This window comes from Malaclemys terrapin, chromosome 6 (genome assembly GCF_027887155.1).
Source record: "Malaclemys terrapin pileata isolate rMalTer1 chromosome 6, rMalTer1.hap1, whole genome shotgun sequence".
NCBI classification, from domain to species: Eukaryota; Metazoa; Chordata; order Testudines; family Emydidae; genus Malaclemys; species Malaclemys terrapin.
Window position 1 is genome coordinate 66,970,288 of NC_071510.1, and position 17,990 is coordinate 66,988,277.

The window sequence follows — 17,990 nt, forward strand, 5'->3', positions numbered from 1 at the left end:
GTAATATTCCAGAATAACAAACCACGCAGCCTGTACACCTGGCTTATAATGGGAGGGAGGGGAAGGAGTAGAGATTATATTGGAATATTAATCTCTGGTATGGGAAGCATTATTTACAACTGCTAGCCTATGTACAATACTGTGCATTCACTTCTGTTAGTTAAAGATTTACTCATTGACAAGAAATTAGGATTGTATTTTAAAATGAAAAAACCTTATTGATTCTAGATGGCTTAGATTTAGTGGAAGTTGTTTGAAAGATGAAATAAAAAACTTCTTGAAATATAACATAGTTCAAGTACTTTGTGCACAGCCAGTAATGGGGACCGTGTGAATCTGCAGGAGCTGGTAATAATTTTCATTTGTTGATGTTTTGATGTTGTGCAAAGTTATGTGAAAAACAGATGGAATGAATTGTTTTTCCCCTGCAGATAAATTCAATAGTAAAATTTGAAATTCACTGTCCATCGTCTAGTAGTTACTGTCTCTCTCTTTCTTGTGGGAGATGATTCTTTTTTTTATCCCATACATATATATCTGCAGACCTGTAGGCACACTATACTTTCTCGCTCATACTGTCAAGACAAAGAGAACTATTGAACCAACAATTCACCACTGTTGCTGAGATGCTTGCTAGATTTCATTGTATTGAGTAGATAAGAGTGTCACCTTCAACTGCTTTCTATCTCTTTGTATAGGTGACCGATCACTCGGTAAAAGCATTTGCTGAACACTGTCCTGAGCTGCAGTATGTTGGGTTTATGGGCTGCTCTGTTACATCTAAAGGAGTCATTCACCTCACCAATGTAAGTACAGTAGCTGCAGTACTTAATTATCACCAAAACTGTTGGCATCAACAGTATTATGCCTGCATGTATAATATAGTAACTAGACCTGAGTAGAACAAAAAAAGATTTTTGTGGTCATAAGAAAAAAAGTCTTTGAAAGGTAAAAAGTGGACTTTCCCTGTTCAACTGTATGCCATAAACATGTTGAGTGAAAAATCTTCTCTCAGAAAAAATACTGTAAGTGTCAAATGTCTTGTAGGCAATCAGAAAGTTTTTCTGTTGAATCTATACATCTAATCTGACTGAAGTTCTGTGCCCTCAGTTAACTGCAGACATAAACTTGTGGATGCAAATAAGACTTTAAACACCTGCCTGTGTGCACCAGCATATATTTTACATGTGTATGTATATGCATACATATAGTATGTATATGGATATCTGTATTATGTAATATATAATGTAAATCACTCTTTATAATTATCCTTTGTTTCCTTATTTCCTTTTTAATCAGTGTAGCAACATGAGAGAGAGATGCCAGGCTGCAGAAATTGGTTTTGGGACTGGTCTCATTTAATATCTTCATTAATGATGTGAAAGAGGGGATAAACATATTAATTAAATTCACAGATGATATTAAATTGGGAGATGATGCAAAACAGCAGGAAGGACAGAGAAAAATGCAAGATTCGCAATATAGCTGGGAAATAACAATGACATTCAAATAGGAAAATGCAATCTAATGCAGCTAGTAAAAATAATCAGGAATAAGGATGTCACAGGGTGACTGGGCCTGTGAGGGGTGCAGCCCAACTTGTGACACGTAGGTTACCTCTCCAGGTGGAGAAAATAACCTGCTTGTCATGAGACTTTGTTTATATGGCTAAAATCAGGCCTTCTGGGGTAGAGAGCCAAGGGAGAAGAGAGGACAGGCAGGGAGAGGAGCATTGCAGGGAGAAGCCTACCTGCCTACTTCACAGCTGAGGAGGAGGAATGTGGAATCCCTTAACCTATGGGAAGGAACTGAGTTCCCTACAAGCTTAAGTTAGAAGCCACAAGGGGGTGTACAAGTATGGCCATGAATGACCAAAGTATTGTATACTTACTAAATTAAGCTCTGGAAAGGGGGGTATTACTTCAAGAACTCCAGGCTGTGGATAAGCTATTGGGAAAACCAGGAGGGAACTGAGTGCAAGTTCTATCAAGGCCATGCCATGCTATGCAGGGTAGTGCTCTGGGATAGGATCCTACCTTAAATGTGAGGTACAAAACTGGTAAACACTAGTGACCAGAGAGACCAGGTGACAGGTGACATTGGAGAGCATATGAGATAAGAATTTGTAATGTAATATGGCTGCAAAAAATACAAATACTATTTTGTGATGCAATTGTATAAGCCTTTTGTCATGATAGTGGTTAATTATAGATTCTCTGTACTGGTCAGACCATCTCTAGAATATTCTGTTAAGTTCAGCTCACCTCAGTACTTGAAAATGTTATTGAACTGGGAGGAATTCACAGAAAAGCCACAAAAATAATAAAGGGGCTGGAGGGACTAATTTACTTGAAAAGATAATAAGAATAAATTATGTCTAGTTTGGATACATGACCATGTTGGATACTTGAAATCATGTAGTAGCATATGAAGGGTATAAACAGCATTAGGAGAGAGAAATTACTTAAGTGGGACAAATAGGACTTCAGTGTCTTAACTGAAATGTAGGTATTTTCCTGGCTATGCAGGAAGAAAGAGAAGATGCAAGGGGTGTGGTTTGAATAGGCTGAAATTTTATTAACTTGTCTGTTATACTATACTATATATTAGGAGCTCCAACTCCCTTTCCCCAGCTTCTTTAGGGAATGCCTTCCTGTAAGTCCACCTCGGACTGAGGTTTATCAGGGAACTGGTTTCCCTATGGAATGAGAACCTGCACTGGGAACCTGCCAAAGAAGGTATCAGCTTGGTTGCCTCACTCTATGACCAGCTAACAATTTCCCAATAGCTAACAATTTCCTCCCTAATACTGGCAAAAAATATATCCACGCCTTGGTCAGACAGGTGTACACCATTATCCCTAAATAACTTGGATACCCAATACAATATTTCCTGATGAGTAAGGCTAAGATTTAGTCATGGGTAATTTTAGTAAAAGTCATGGACACGTCACAGGCAATAAACAAAAATTCATGGCCCCGGGACCTGTCCCGGACTTGTACTATATACCCCTGACCAAATCTTGGGTGTTCTGTGGGACTCTGGGAGCAAAGCTGCTGCTCTGGATGGGGGGCTCTGGGATACCTGCAGGTGCTGGGGGGAGCTCCAGGGTGCTTGCTGATGCTCGGGGCGGGGTGTGTGTGGGTGGGCTGGGACTGTCGCTGTTGTTCGGGGGGGGGGGGGGGGGCATTGTAGCTGCTTCAGCGGCCCTAGAATCAGTTGCACTTGCTGGCTGCAAAAGTCCTGGAGGTCCTGGAAAGTCATGGAATCTGTGACTTCCATGACCTCCATGATAGACTCACAGCCTTATTAATGGGTAGTTACGGACCCTCCCCGTCCATGTACAGGTTTAGACATCTCCTGACTTAGGCACCTTCTGGCCACGACAACCTGCGGAGGCTTGGTGACTCCTCGCCATACCTTCTGCTATAACATATTGGCCAAATTATAACTAAGGCCAGAAAATGTCCTGGATCTTCCCCAAATCCGTCTTAGTCCTGAACATCAAGTCAACTGCCTTACAAATTTCCAAATCATTTTCACTGAGTTGAAAAATAATAATATCTAGTGGCTGTCCCCTTGCTGCCAAAGACTGTATGAGGGACATCAGCTAGCCCTAAAGCATGCCTGTTCTCCTCTTAGGCCAACTCAGGATTGCCTCACCACTGAAGTCCAGCTGCAAATGTCCTGATGAACTGTCCAACTGCCAGTGCACCCAGTTCACAATACTGAATCTGCAGACACACACTCTAGCTTACTTGACTTGTTCTCTTGCTCCTGAAATTAGGTAGCTAGTAAAAATATTCATAGTGCTAGAGTCTTAGTGTCTGTCTGGGCCTCATATATGTCCTGTATACATTTGAATACTAGCATCTTATTGCCTGTATCCACTAAGCCCTTAGTCTGAGCTCGGCTGCCATTATTGCTGCCCTGATCTTGAGCACATGGGAACTGAATTCATATGCAGGGAACCCTGCAATGGTAAGACCCTTTACAAAACTTTCACAAACAGATATTTTGTGAGGTGCCTCAATGAAGAAATAGGGGTCCATCCCCAACCAGCATCATAGCTGTATAAGTCCTTAGAGCCCCCGATCCCTGGGTTGCCCCCTTCTTGTAGCACTGAGGACTCACTTAGCCCCTCCCTGATCTGTTTTTAACATCCTCAAAGTCAAGATAACCAATTGCTCACCCTCCCATAAGCTCCTGAAATCCAAAGCTATGCTTGAAAGTATCTCTTGCTAATCCAGTCACCATTTCACTGACCCTATATGCTCCAGAAAATGTTATGAGGAATACAACCTTTAACAGGCTACCTGCTGCCCACTTTTGCATATTTATTGAATAACTTCCACTAAATCCCCAAGCAACTGAATAGTGATAGAATGTTGAGGATCTTCAGTATGGTCTTTGTCTTGAGATCTTCTTACTAGGAATCTCCTTACTAAGATCCTGCCACAAGGTTCTGGGTAACCTTTCATCCTTCTAACAACATAAGGCCTGATAAGTGTCCGGAGATGGTGGACGATACTAGCCTCCTTGGTGCGCCAGTGACACCATCTATGAAGTACCTTGTCTTTGGGAACAGGTCAGTTGATAGGCAGACCCTCCTTCATCTGAAATTGCATAAATGTATTAAAAACCAAACCATAAGCCCTAAATGTTTGCGGTGTTACTGATCTCTACACTACTCCAAGAGCAGTCATACTCCAGAGAGCCACGGGCATCTGTTCAGCCTCCTTGTTGGCTGCCTGTGCCAGGTCTTGGAATCAGTCCACCTGTAATTGATATGATACTGGCATAGCTGACTCATTAATACTGGGCACATGTTTAGCAGAAAAACATATAAGTTAAACACCATGGGAGAAACGTCCTCACCAACTTCATAACCCTGGACTACCTGCAGGACTGGCCATTATGTACCACTGCCAGGTTGTTACTCCTGAAACTCATGCTTTTGTTTGCAAATTTCATTTCCCAAAGCGTCACTGCAACTCAATGGGAGAGAATTCCAGAAATGTTGTGTTCTTCTTATCCCTTATCCCTTCACTCAGTGGGCCATTTCTGAGCACCACTTCTCCTGGTTTAAAATAAATAAATAAATAAAGGAGCAACCCTCTCAATCCTATGTCCCTCTTCTCCAGCCAATGCATCTGAAAGAATTTTTAAGTCTGCCTCTAGCATCCGTTCCTCTCTCCAAATTAAATCCCATTAAAGTGATTCAAGAACTGTTTCCATCCACATAATTACTCCCTTATCTCTTTATTTACTCTTGTATAAAATGATTAGGCATTAATATTCCCAAAGTGGCAGCTGACAGTTGAGCACAAAATGCCTATTCTGCGGCCACAACTCAGCATTTAAAATTAAAATGTCTGATGATAACCCGCAGGTCACGGAGTGCAACCTGATTAGCTGACCTAGCCCTTTGATCCATCCCCAAAGTGCCATCAGTTTATTTGTGGGGAATCTAGGTATGCCAACCTGTGTATCTTACTCAATTCCTGTGTAGGTCATCTTAGTTGAGGGTCCCTCTGTCTTTTTGTCTGCTAGTGTTATTCCCAGCTTGCCAGTCACAGCCTGAATGCAGCCAGCATGCTCCTCAGACTTTTTCCTGTCCTGCTGACAAGAAGACATTCAAGTAGCGTACCATCTGCCATGTACCACATTCCCATGCCACTCTCCAGTGCAGCATTGTGCTGAACTTTTCAAATGCTGAGCACAAGATTGAGCATCATTATAAAATGGACCATCAAAATAGACACCCAAAAGGATTAAATCTGAGAGATATACAAGGAGCAGTTAAAAATCCAGCTTAATATCAAATTTTGTTAACAACGACCCCAGGTCATAAACCATAACCGTGCTCACTGTGTTGTCAACGGATGAATAATGTACTGAAGGGTTATGGCTAGAGGGACCAGGTTATCAATAACTTCCCTTTCCCCCATTCGCCTGGCAAGTCCCAGCAGAGCCTACCTCTTCTGGTTGCCTGTGGCTCATGTAATTGCTCCCTTTGCCTTCCCCTTGTAACCCAAAGGCAATGGGGGAACCTTAAAGGAGCCACAACTCCTTTTCTTCTTGCTGGCCAGACAAAGCCTCACCACATTCAGGTTGCATTGACTGCATTTAATTTAACCTATAATTTACCAAGAGGGAAATTAAGGAATAGAGAGGTTACGTAATCCTGGAGAGATGACCTCACATGTTTTTGATTCAGGACCATCCTTTCCCTGATTCTAATCTAGTGTTACCTACTATTTAAGACCATTACATCATCTCCTTTCACCAAGTGATCTTAAAATATACCAATATTTGTTAATATTAAGAAAAGATTAGGTTTCTTCCTCTGATTAATATTAATTCATATTTCTTCTGAATATTTTCAGTGTGATTTTTTTTCTTTAATAAATGAAGTTTATCATATCTGCATGCCAGAGTTCAGACTGGCACTCAGTGAAATATAGTCAATATTCTGATTAGTGTCTGCATTTGTAGCTGTCATATTCATTTTGGCTTTCAGAATACAATAATTATATTCTATTATGGAATCTAGAATACCAAATATGTTTACATGAAATAATTATTCTAAACAGTAGCGGAATTTACTTAACTAGGATTTGCTGTGGAACATAACCAATGTATACAAAAATTCAAAACCAGGAATACCATTCCATAAAGGAAAAGTAGACAAAATCAAAATACAATGTTTCAAATAATTTTGAAAGAATTGCTGCTACTTTTTTGTTCAGAATATGTATAGGTATATTTTCATCTGGATTTGTGGAAATTCATGCATCTGACTCCCAATGTACAAGTGTATAAACGCCATTAAGTTATTAATGAATGGTATTGCAATATATATTATCCAACTCCTAAATGTAAATTTGCCTTTGTTACCAGGTGGTTTTAGGGTTATTTTTACTAGTAATTCATAGTGATTGCTTCTGGGTTACCAGATATTAGTTTCAGCACCTGTGATTGGTTACTTTAAATAGCAGTTTTGTTTTTTAAATTCTGAGATACATGTGGGAAATGAGGTGTAGAGCTCTTCCTATCCTAATGAGAGAGAGAGAGAGAGTGGCTTTACCAAATGGCTACTTATTTATCTCATCAAAGACTTTATCCTTGTATTTGTTTCACTTGTCATACTCCTTTCCTATCTTTTCCCTAATGTTTTACTTTTAAAGATAAAGATTGTGACAGGTTTGGTAACAGAGATCCCCTTGAGACTGTCACCTGACATGCTGAAATTACCTCTGAGCCCTTTTTCCCTTCCAGCTTGGGACTCCAGAACCCTGCCTTGTTGAGCCAGACATGCTAGCCTACTGCAACACAGACTCAGGGTCTGGGCCATGCCCCCAAAGCTGCAGACTTTAACTGAAAACTGCTCAGCAGGTTAATGTTGCCTGTTCCCTGGAATCAGGACAAGAAATAACCACAAACAAAGGTCGAACTAAAGCAATACTGAGGGTTGATTTATTGCTTGCTTCCCTTATTTGCGCAATTATATAGACACAGACATCCAATGCATACCGGCAGCCTGTAGACATGGGTGTTGCTTTCGATCTTAGGTGACTGAGACTGGCCAGGTTACAGCTTCTCAGAGATTGAACCACTAGGCGACGAGAGTCCACAGTGTCCCTTTGGATCTATGGGAGGGCTCTGCTGCTTCCGGTCCTGAGTTTTTGCTGTTGTGGGTTACATCTCTCTCTGGCCGTTACTGCTGTAGGATTATATACGGTCCCATATATACCTTGATTATCCTTACATGGTAATATTTTGGTTCAAGCATTGCAATTGTTTTCTTACACTCATACTATCTCACTCACTCCTTATATATTGATTACATATTCATAAGCATGAATACAATTGGTAATATAGCTTTAACCAAGCCCCTCACATCAGCGAGGACTTCTGCTGGTGTTCGTGGTTCAGACAGAAAACTGTGCAGCCTGCACTTCAAGAGCAAGGTAGCTGGCATAACAGGAAGTCTACACAGACAGATGGCATTTGAAAAAGCAAAAGGGGGAGTAGACGGGGGAAATGGGCTGCCCCTCCTCTGTCTGGGGAAGGCCAAGCCTTGGATGGGGGCCAACCATGGATGGGGGCTGTGGCCGGCTACAGTTACCTCTCCAACACCCAAACACCCAGCTCCCAAAGGGATCCAAACCCCAAATAAATCCATTTTACTCTGTATAAAACTTATACAGGGTAAACTCAAACTGTCCGCCCTATATAACACTGATAGAGAGATATGCACAGTTGTTTGTCCCCCAGGTATTAATCACTTACGCTGGTTCATTAATAAACAAAAGTGATTTTATTAAGTATAAAAAGTGGGATTTGAGTGGTTTCAAGTAATAACAGACAGAACCGAGTAAGTCACCAAGCAAAATAAAGCAAAAACACGCAAGTCTAAGCCTAATACATTAAGAAACTGATTACAGGTAATATCTCGCCCTCAGAGATGTTCCAGTAAGCTTCTTTCACAAACTAGACTCCTTCCTAGTCTGGACCCAATCCTTTCCCCTGGTACAGTCCTTGTTAGTTCCAGGAGACATCTTAGGTGGTAACTAGAGGTTTTCTCATGACTGGCCTCCCCTTTGTTCTGCTCCATCTCTCTGGGTCTCTTTCTCCCCCCGCCCCCATTCTTCTAAATGGAAAAGTACCAGATTTAAGATGGATTTCATTATCAGGTGACATGGTCACATGTCATTGTAAGACACCCCCCCCCCCCAGCCTCCATTCTTCCTGGGCTGGCCCACAGGTACACAGGAAGGTTTGCAAGTAAACGGAGCCATTTACAGGTCTTTGACTCTGAAGCACCCTAAATGGCTTCCACTTTATATGTTTACATCAGTAATACAAGTTTATATCTTATTCTCCTAATTTCAGACATTGAAATAATACATGCAAACAAATAGGATGAACATACTCAGTAGATAATAAGCTTTGTAATGATACCTTACAAGAGATCTTTTGCTTAAAGAATATTCCAGTTACATCATAATCTCATTCATAAGCATATTTTTATAAAGCCTATGGAGTGCAACGTCACAAAGATAATGGGTAAAATTTTGTACTCTTAAAATAGGACAAATTATGACTAAGCCAAATAGGACAGTGCCATCATCTAGCAGTTGAAACAATCACAGTGTTTATCAGCACCTGAAATGATGGCAATGAAACAAATGTCACTACAAACTGTAGCCACTGTGCTACACTAAATACATCAACTGTGAAGTGGTTGATATTGCTGAGTAAATCCCTTCCAAAGTTATTACTTGCTAGCTTGCCCCTTAGACTATGAAAAATATCAGAATTATTCTACCTCTGAGCCATGTCGTTCAAGAAAGAGTCCAGATATCTCATACAATGGGAGGTAAGGCTATTGTCCAGAATATAAAAATGGGCTCACTGCACTCTGGCAGCAGAATTTCAAAATTGGTTATAAGATGCGACACCTTTCATGTTTAAAGGAAGTAGGGTTAATCAGTTCTTCTGTATGTTAGGTTAATTAGAAAACTGGTTTCCAATTTTCTTCTTTAACCAAACTTTTCTACTAGACTTGCTACGGTTTCCATGCTGTACCTTTTTCTGTAAGGTTTACTAAAAAGTCTTCCCATAAGAGTTTTTTCCCCATGTTTCATGATATTTTACACCTCTATGGCACCTTTCATCTGAGGACTCTTTAATAAATATGTGTGCGACAAAAGTATTGCGATCCATGTTTTATTAAAGAGTAAACAAAGGTACCGAGAGGTTAATTGAGTTGCTGAAGGCCATACAGCAAGAAAGTAACAGATACTGGGTGGAGTCCAGATTTCTTGATTCTCAATCCATTGCTTTTAACATGATATATTTCTTATGTTTTGTTTTACGTTAGGCTTAAAAATAGTCCTTTTGCAAAAGCTATAATTCCCATATGTTGTGGGAAGAGAAGTACCTTGAATGTATATGTTTCTTTGAATTATTCCTGCTTCTAAACATGATGAAATTAAAGAAAAACTAAATACATTTAACAGAGACGGAAGTATTTGTTCTTGTGTCTGAGGTAAAATACTTGTTATCATCTTAATGTTTTTTTTCAAGGGTGGTTATAAATAATAGAAAAATTACCTAAAATAAATCAAAGTAATGAGACAAATAGGCATAGGTTACATTTCTGAAAGGTAATCCCAGGACTCCATTCTTTAACTGTAACCAGAATGCTCTTCCGTTTCCTCTCAATGGTAACTTAAAATATTGTTACCATTAGCAGTTTCATAGCTGTAATGTCATTTTAAAAATAGTGCCACAAAACAGCTGAACAGTTCTTTTCTGTGATGCCAAAAGGATTTGGTCAGTGGTTCTACACTCTTTTGGGGAGGAGGTGTTATACCAATAGAATAAAAATCAGCAGGATCTTATTAAGAGGGATAAGGCAAAGATGCCACATTTATTGTAAATAGAATACTAAAGCAAAAGATAAAAGTAAACAATGTTGTTTGACTACTTATTCCTATCACTACTTATTTCTTACACACACACACACACACACACACACACACACTCATTTACACAATCATTTATTTAAGTTTTGAATAGGTGTTATAGTTACCAGCCTAGAAGTTGCTCATGCCAAGTTACTGGCCAGGTATCTTGGTCATGAGGATGGAGCTGAGTCTGTGTCAGGTGCACCTGATGCTCCTGGAGGCTGGCAGCAGAACCAGAGACTCAAAATCATCAGTCTTTAGAGTCCATTCTTATAGGAATTAATTCCTATGTTAGTTTATGGGAGCTGTTTCATCCTGCTGTTGCTGACTTAATCAGCAGATGGCACATTCCTGTCCAAAGTGGCACATTCCTGGTGGCTCCACACTGTTCAAAGTTTGTGTTTTTTATCCTTCCAGGTGATGGGGTGGATCCCAGTTTACCCTCAGGGGGTTGTCTGGTGGTCCTACCTGACACACTCTTCGGCCGATGGATACTCCCTTTCTAGGCTGGCACCTCCCTAACCATTTATGTACGTTAAGCATTCATTAACATACATTCCATATCTTAACCATATTTTAATTTACTGTCTCCACCACTTTTGGGGTGTGTGCTAATTCATTTGAGACTCCCGGCCCTTTAATCACAGAGGGTGGGAGTCTGTTCCTAGGAGCCATTGCTGTTACAATGAAGTGAAAGTCACTTAACGGCTTATAGCGTTTGTTTATATTGTATCAATTTACTTCAAGAACAAAGTCAATTAACTTGTTTGTAAGTTTTACATAGTAATAAAGTATCTTTCACAGGACAGATACAATCAATGGTTTCTACAGACAGTAGCTTACAAGTTGACTTGGTGAAACTGTTGGATTTTAAAGTGTGTGGGACAAATTATGGAGGGGTCACTGTCACTTCTTTAATATCCCTACATAATAAGCACCCTTAATGACTGATTGGGTGATTAAGAGCTTTTATACACAGTAATGTGCTATGGGGATTTCTTTTTTAACTATATCTTTAGGAAGTTTTAAGTTTACACATCCTTGCTATGTAAATATGAGAAACAAAACCATTATTACAACAGTTAGCTTTTGTTTAAAGAGACATTATACAGGATTATAGTCATCAGATCTTTCTGTTTAATAGGGTGTTACTCTATTACAGAAGGAGCGGCATTACAATCCCTGTGTTGTTTCTAGTGATTTTATTAAACGGAGTGAAATCTCTATATACACATATTTAATAGACCAGGTATGTCTATTATATTAATTTTAAAAAAAGGGACAGGTGTGCTGTTCTTGCTGTTTTGCAGGTAAATGTACATCTCTGAGAATTGAATAAAAGGTAACCACTGTCTATTTTGCTGGGTACATAATTGGCGTGTTAATTTTTCCGTAATCACAACCTCCCATATATTTTTTGAAACCCTTCTCAATGGTTGGATTATTTTTCTTTTCCCAGCGAGAGTCTACCAATAGCCAAGCAGCTAGTAGCAGATAAGAGATCAATTCACTTCCTTTTGTGTGGCCATTTCCACTAGGAGGCCCCAGGAAGATTACCAAAGGATCATTTGGTAATAAATATCCAATGAGTGATATTTGGTTATGGATAGCATCCCAATACTCTAATGATTGGGCATGTCCACCATGTATGAATAAAATATCCTCTTTCATCACAATTTCTCCAACATTTATCCCCATCCAGTCTCTCTATTTTTAATGACTGGTGTGAGGTATCATTGAAATAATATCTTAAAGAAATTTTCTTTTATAGAGCTACAGACTGAGGTTGCTGGTCCTCTTCCAGGTCAAACTCGATTCGTTTGGGCTAATTTGTCTAGCCACAACTTTCTTCCAGTGTGTCATATATGGACACTTTTTTTGTTTGCAAAGATTTATATCAGCTAGTTACAATTTTTTTGTTTCCTAATTGACCAGACACCATCACTTCTATTAAAGTTAGCTTTCTATATAAAACAGGGTTTCTAGAAAGTTGAGAAACATAGTGCCTGCCTTGAAAGTACTGGTACCAGGGGCCAGTGGGCCAGTTAAAGTTAGTTCTGATCTCTAAATAAATTAGAGAAGTTTCTTTACTGAATAACTGGCCAACCATGTGTATTCCACTTTTCTCCCATCTTTGAAGCTCTGTAGTTCTTGACTTGGGTTAAAATCTGGATTATCTGGATTGGGTGTTATTGGTGAGGGAAAAGAACAGATACCTCTAGTTCTATCCCAAATCCAAACCCATTGCTAAAGGATTTGTGTAAATTTCTGGCAGGCATGACTTTTTAGTAATCCGTGGTAGCCTAGTGTTGTTTACACTTTTGCAATCTTCTTGTGGCTAGGTTAAAGCACCCCCACACCCCTACAGTTAAGAGGTGTCTGGCTTGATAGTACAATAGAATATTTTGGAACAGGTAGTCCACTCTGTTTAATGGGTCTGTACAAAGTATCTGCTTTCTCTCTTGGACTTGTCTTATTCCATATAAATTCTACCATCATCCTCTCTATTCCTGCTAGGGTGTTATCTGGGATGATTACAGAAGGATTTTTAAATAAGAAAGATATATCATTGGCTGAATATTCATTTTGACTGTGGCTATTCTTCACCACTAAAAAATTGCATACTTCCCTTAGCACTCCAGATCTTTTTTCGTTTGCTGAAGTAGGGGTTTGGCATTTAAATAAGAGAGCTCTTCTAGTGTTGTTTGAGATTTGAATTCTGAGATAGAATTTGTTGCCTATTTGTACCCAAGTGTTTTCTGGAGCTAACATTTCAGATTTGGCATTATTTACTTTAAATCCAGATTCTTTCCCAAAGTCCTGGATTTCTTTAGAAACTAATTTTAGGGAAATAGTTGGTTTAGATAAAAATACTATTACATTATCTGCATGTCATGCTATTTTCTGATGTGTTCCTGCAAATTTAAGCTTTTGAGCCAATTGCCTATCACTTTTATTTCCTTTTTCATTAAACTGCTTTCTATACCTATGGGCTTTTCCAGAAATGTCTGTCCATTAACATATGCAACTGCCCTCTAGTATTAGTTAACTGTTATGTTTTTTTTCTGAACCTGTGTTTTTATTAATGTCTTGTAACCTTTTGATCTCCTGTTCTAGTTTTATTTTTTCTTGAACTCCTTCTTTCAATTGAGAGCCTCTGCTTTTCAACTGACTCCTAAATATTGCTTTACCTGGCTCCCAGAGAAGGCCCTTTTTTTTTTTTAAATGTAATATATTGTCCGTATAATTTATTTGGAAGTACTGAACAATTCACTCTTCAATTGCTGCAACCCCAATTTTGTCTTGGAGAAGCAAGCAGTTCATTTTCCAATACAGTGATCTTTGGGACCAACCCAGATATCAAATATTGTTTCCACTGGTGCATGGTCTGACCATGTAATGTTGCCAATTTCCACAGATCTTGTTTGCTTCATTAATGACTTAGAGATTAAGTCTCTCTATAACCGATGAGGGTGTGAATAATATGTGCACTCTTTTCCCCCTGGGTACAATTTTCTCTAGAAGTCTGAAAGATTGTATTGTTGGCATAGAGAAGTCAATGCTGTACCTGCTTCCCTAACCCCCCCGTTTTTATCAGATCTGCCCCAGTAAGGAGTCGGTGTGGAATTGAAGTCTCCTCCAAGTGTAATTTCTCCCTCTCCAGAGTGTTGCAGTGTTTTAAAGAAGTCCTTTAAAAAAAGTTTTTTTTGCTTTTGCTTGGGAGCATACACTGAGTCCACTGTTATTAATAACCTAGAAATTGTGTCCTTCAACAGTATAAATCATCCTTCCTTATCCTTAAATTGATCTTTAATCTGAAAAGTACATGTTTAGCAAATATTATTCCCCCTCCTCTTTTCTTTTCTTTTCTTTTCTTTTCTTTTCTTTTCTTTTCTTTTCTTTTCTTTTCTTTAGACAAAATGTCTGTTGAAACCAATTTCCTTTCATGTCTATAATTTGCTCCTCCTGAAAATGAGTTTCTTGAGAGTGGGGTTTAAGTTTTGCCAGGGCTTTTTTCCTTTTAACAACATGATTTAGCACTTTGATATTCAAAGATGTTACTCTCAATGTCTCTTCCTTTTAAAGTAACTGTTCAGCTTATTGAAAAACCTGAAATTATTGTGATTCTTCAGCTGTTTGATTAAATGAACCCTTGTGTTGCCAGTGACTCTCTTGTTTTTAATTATGTTGCATTCACTATTGTGTGCCCGAATATGGCTTAGTTTCTGTTTGTAAACTTCTATATTTACTTCTTGTATAAATTCTGCCTGGCATCCCCAGTTCCCTCCCCTCTTCTGCATTCCCTTCACTCTAAATCGATAAATGAAATACCAACATAACATGTAAAATAGTCCCCAAATGACTATGCTTTGCTGAACCCTCATTCCTGTACTCTCCCCATAAGCACTTGGATTGCTTCTCTTGCAATCCAAAGGAGGTACATTCTCCACCTATGTGACCTTGACCCTCACCTTTAAGGATAGATTGCTGTCTGATCATTTGAGTTATTGGCGGGGGGGGGGGGGGTTAATTTGGTTTCCCTGTAACCCAAAGACATTTGGTCAGCTGCCTGTCTCATTGCCAACATGTGCTACTTTATCCCCCATCAAGTCTACATTTTCCCTCCTGTGATTCTGTGCTGGCTGCTTCTCAGGTCTTTAATGAATACATTTCTACCAGATATACTCTCTTTAGAGTCGGTGTCAGTGAGTTTCAACCTTTAGTAGTTAATCTTCTGTCTAATGCATTTAATAAAGCCAAGATAGATTTGTACTCATATTGAAGCCTACTTCCTTGGAGGGCACTGGCTTTGTAGCCTAATAGCTTATCATTTTATGAACACTTCCCCTAATGCCTGTATGGGTGAAGTTGCGTGCATGATTTGGTTTAAAGTATTCCTTTTGCGTTAATCCTAATTGGGCATGTCTTATTTTTCTCCTCACCAACGTATCAGGTGATTCTTCATCTAAGAAACCTTTTACAGAATAAAGTTATTGTCATAATATCTGTCTAGCCATATTCTGATAATAGCTGCAACTATGCTATCTTGCCAAGAAATGTCCTGCACCGCTTGGCACAAAGAAGGTGCTGCCTGCCACTGGTGTGTGTATGTGAATGGCTGGTTGTATGAGGGGAGAGGGGAGGTAAGTAGGAGGTGTTGCAGAGTTGGCCACAAGGGATGGCTATATGTAATGACGGCATTTCAGGGCTCTATTAAGACTGAATGAACCTCTTAGGTATATGATTAGTTTCCAAAATGACAAGTGGTGCATTATACATGACACTTTAGTAATAAATATGAAAAGAGCAACATAGAACATAGCAGCAATTTTCCATTTTCAGCTCATAATCCCTTACTGTTTGGGGCAACTATACATGCGATCAACTTTTAGATGCATATACACAGAAATTTGAAAAATATGAGTCAGGATTTTTTGGTTAGTATTTTCAACCTGCTGTTATGGAGCAGCAGTCTGAATGCAAATTTCCTTCATTTTGTCACTGCACTTCAGAGTTTGTTATTGTGAAAAGGATGTATGCATAACATTATTACCTTAATCAACACATCTCATCAGTAGTTGTGCTATTTTTCCAGAATGAATATACGAAAGACTGAATATATAAAATACTTTGAGATAGATAAACTATGCTAGATTATCTCATTACATAAACTGTTAAAATGTAGTCTCTACTGTGCTTGCTAGGGGTCTGATCATTAAGGGTGCGAGTCTGTCACGGAGGTCAAGAAAGTCATGGATTCCGCGACTTTCAGGGACATCCATAACTTCTGCAGCTGGCAGGTGCGACTGACCCTAGGGCAACTGGAGCAGCTAAGGTGGCCCTGGGACCAGCCACATCGGCCCAGCCACAACAGTGGACGTCCCAGGCCACCCCCTTTCCTTCATCAGGGACCACCCCCCCCCCCGAGCACTGGCGGGTGCCCCGGAGGCCCCTCCGGAGCACCAATGGGTGCCCCAGAGCCCCCCCTCCTGAGCAGCAGCTGCTCCCCTAGAGCCCCCCAGAACACCCAAGATTTAGTCAGGGGTATATAGTACAAGTCATGGACAGGTCATGGGCTGTGAATTTTTATTTATTGCCCATGACCTGTCCCTGACTTTTACTAAAATTTACCCATGACTAAATCTTAGCCTTACTGATACATGGTGTTCAGCATACTTCTCATTGTAATCAGTGAGAGTTAAGAGAGTGCAACATGTTGCAGGATTTGACTTTAAAAATGTTTTAAAATGAAACTTGTAGACATCTGGATCATTAAAGTACTGTGTGGGAAAACAATCTCTTCCTGACCTACTCAATCATCTTTCTTTAAAAAAAAAAAAAAAACAAAAAACCCACCACCCAGGGATGATTACTATTTAATGGCAGCCATACATATGGGTAGTATAATTGTAGTTAATCACTGAATGTAAAAAGAAGCCATTTACCTCCATCTTTAGTAAAGTTTAATATTTGTACCCAGCATTTTAGAATGTGAGATTCCATTCATACCTTCTTGGTGACCTCAAGTTTTTAATGGCAGTTCTTTAGAAATGCTTTAAAGTGACAGGACTTGATGTTGCTCTCTTAGGGAATGCCTACAAGGAGACACTCAGGAAAGTTAAGCTGAATTAAATGTAGATGTGAATTTAGAATGCATTAACCCCCTGTATGGATGCGCGCATTCAGAAGTAAAGTGGCTTTAGTTCCTACAGGGTATTAAGCTAAAGCAAACTAAGGCACTTTGCTTCTGAATGAGAGCGTCCACACTTGGGTTTACAGTGATGTTAACTAATCCAGTTTAAATTCATGATTTCAGTTAATTTGTCTTAACTTTCCTAAGTGTTCCTTTGTAGACATGCCCTTGCACATTGTTTTTGTGACTGACTTTATTGATTTTCTTAAAGAAACAATGAAAAGTAAAAAAGGTAAATGACTTACAGGTTGAATATGTTTTCAAATACTGCACACTTCATGGAATCTCCAGTAGAAATATGCAAATGAGGCAGTTTTACACCTGTCAAGGCTGCAAGACCGGACAATACTATGTAGACCCAACATATTAGGGAGGGGGGTGTAATAGTAATAAAATAAGAGAATATATATATGAATAGGGAAGGAGAAGATGGGGGGGCAGTGAAGAGGAGTTAGGTGGAATGGAGATCTTGCATTGTTTGAACCTTCTCACTATTTTTTATCCAAAGGTATCTAAAATTTCTTTGTATTCAAATACAGCCTGGACTGTGGGACCGCTGAGCCCTCTAAAACCCACCAACCTGGGCAGTCTGTCACACTGTGATGCTGATATCAAGCTACAGACCTCTGACAGGCACTGCACTTACACAGACATCCTCAGGCAGGGCCACACCCAACTGTGTTACATGAATGATCTCCCAGCCACTCATGAACCATCAATAGAGACTCCAGCCAATTCTCTTCAGCTCCCCAGCCTTGCATCACCAGAACTTTGCCAACTTGCACTGGTCAGAAGCCTGGCCAGTGTAAGCTCACTAG

General features: G+C 39.6%; 1 protein-coding gene across 3 annotated transcripts in view; it reads left to right on the forward strand.

Annotated features, from left to right (window-relative positions):
• The window catches only part of FBXL17 (F-box and leucine rich repeat protein 17), a 480,497-nt gene that overhangs the window by 150,117 nt on the left and 312,390 nt on the right, over positions 1-17,990 (forward strand). For all 3 annotated transcript variants that reach the window (XM_054031676.1, XM_054031674.1, XM_054031675.1), the window contains one exon: positions 699-806. In XM_054031676.1, coding sequence (XP_053887651.1) covers positions 699-806 — 108 coding nt within the window. The remainder of the gene's footprint in view (positions 1-698; positions 807-17,990) is intronic.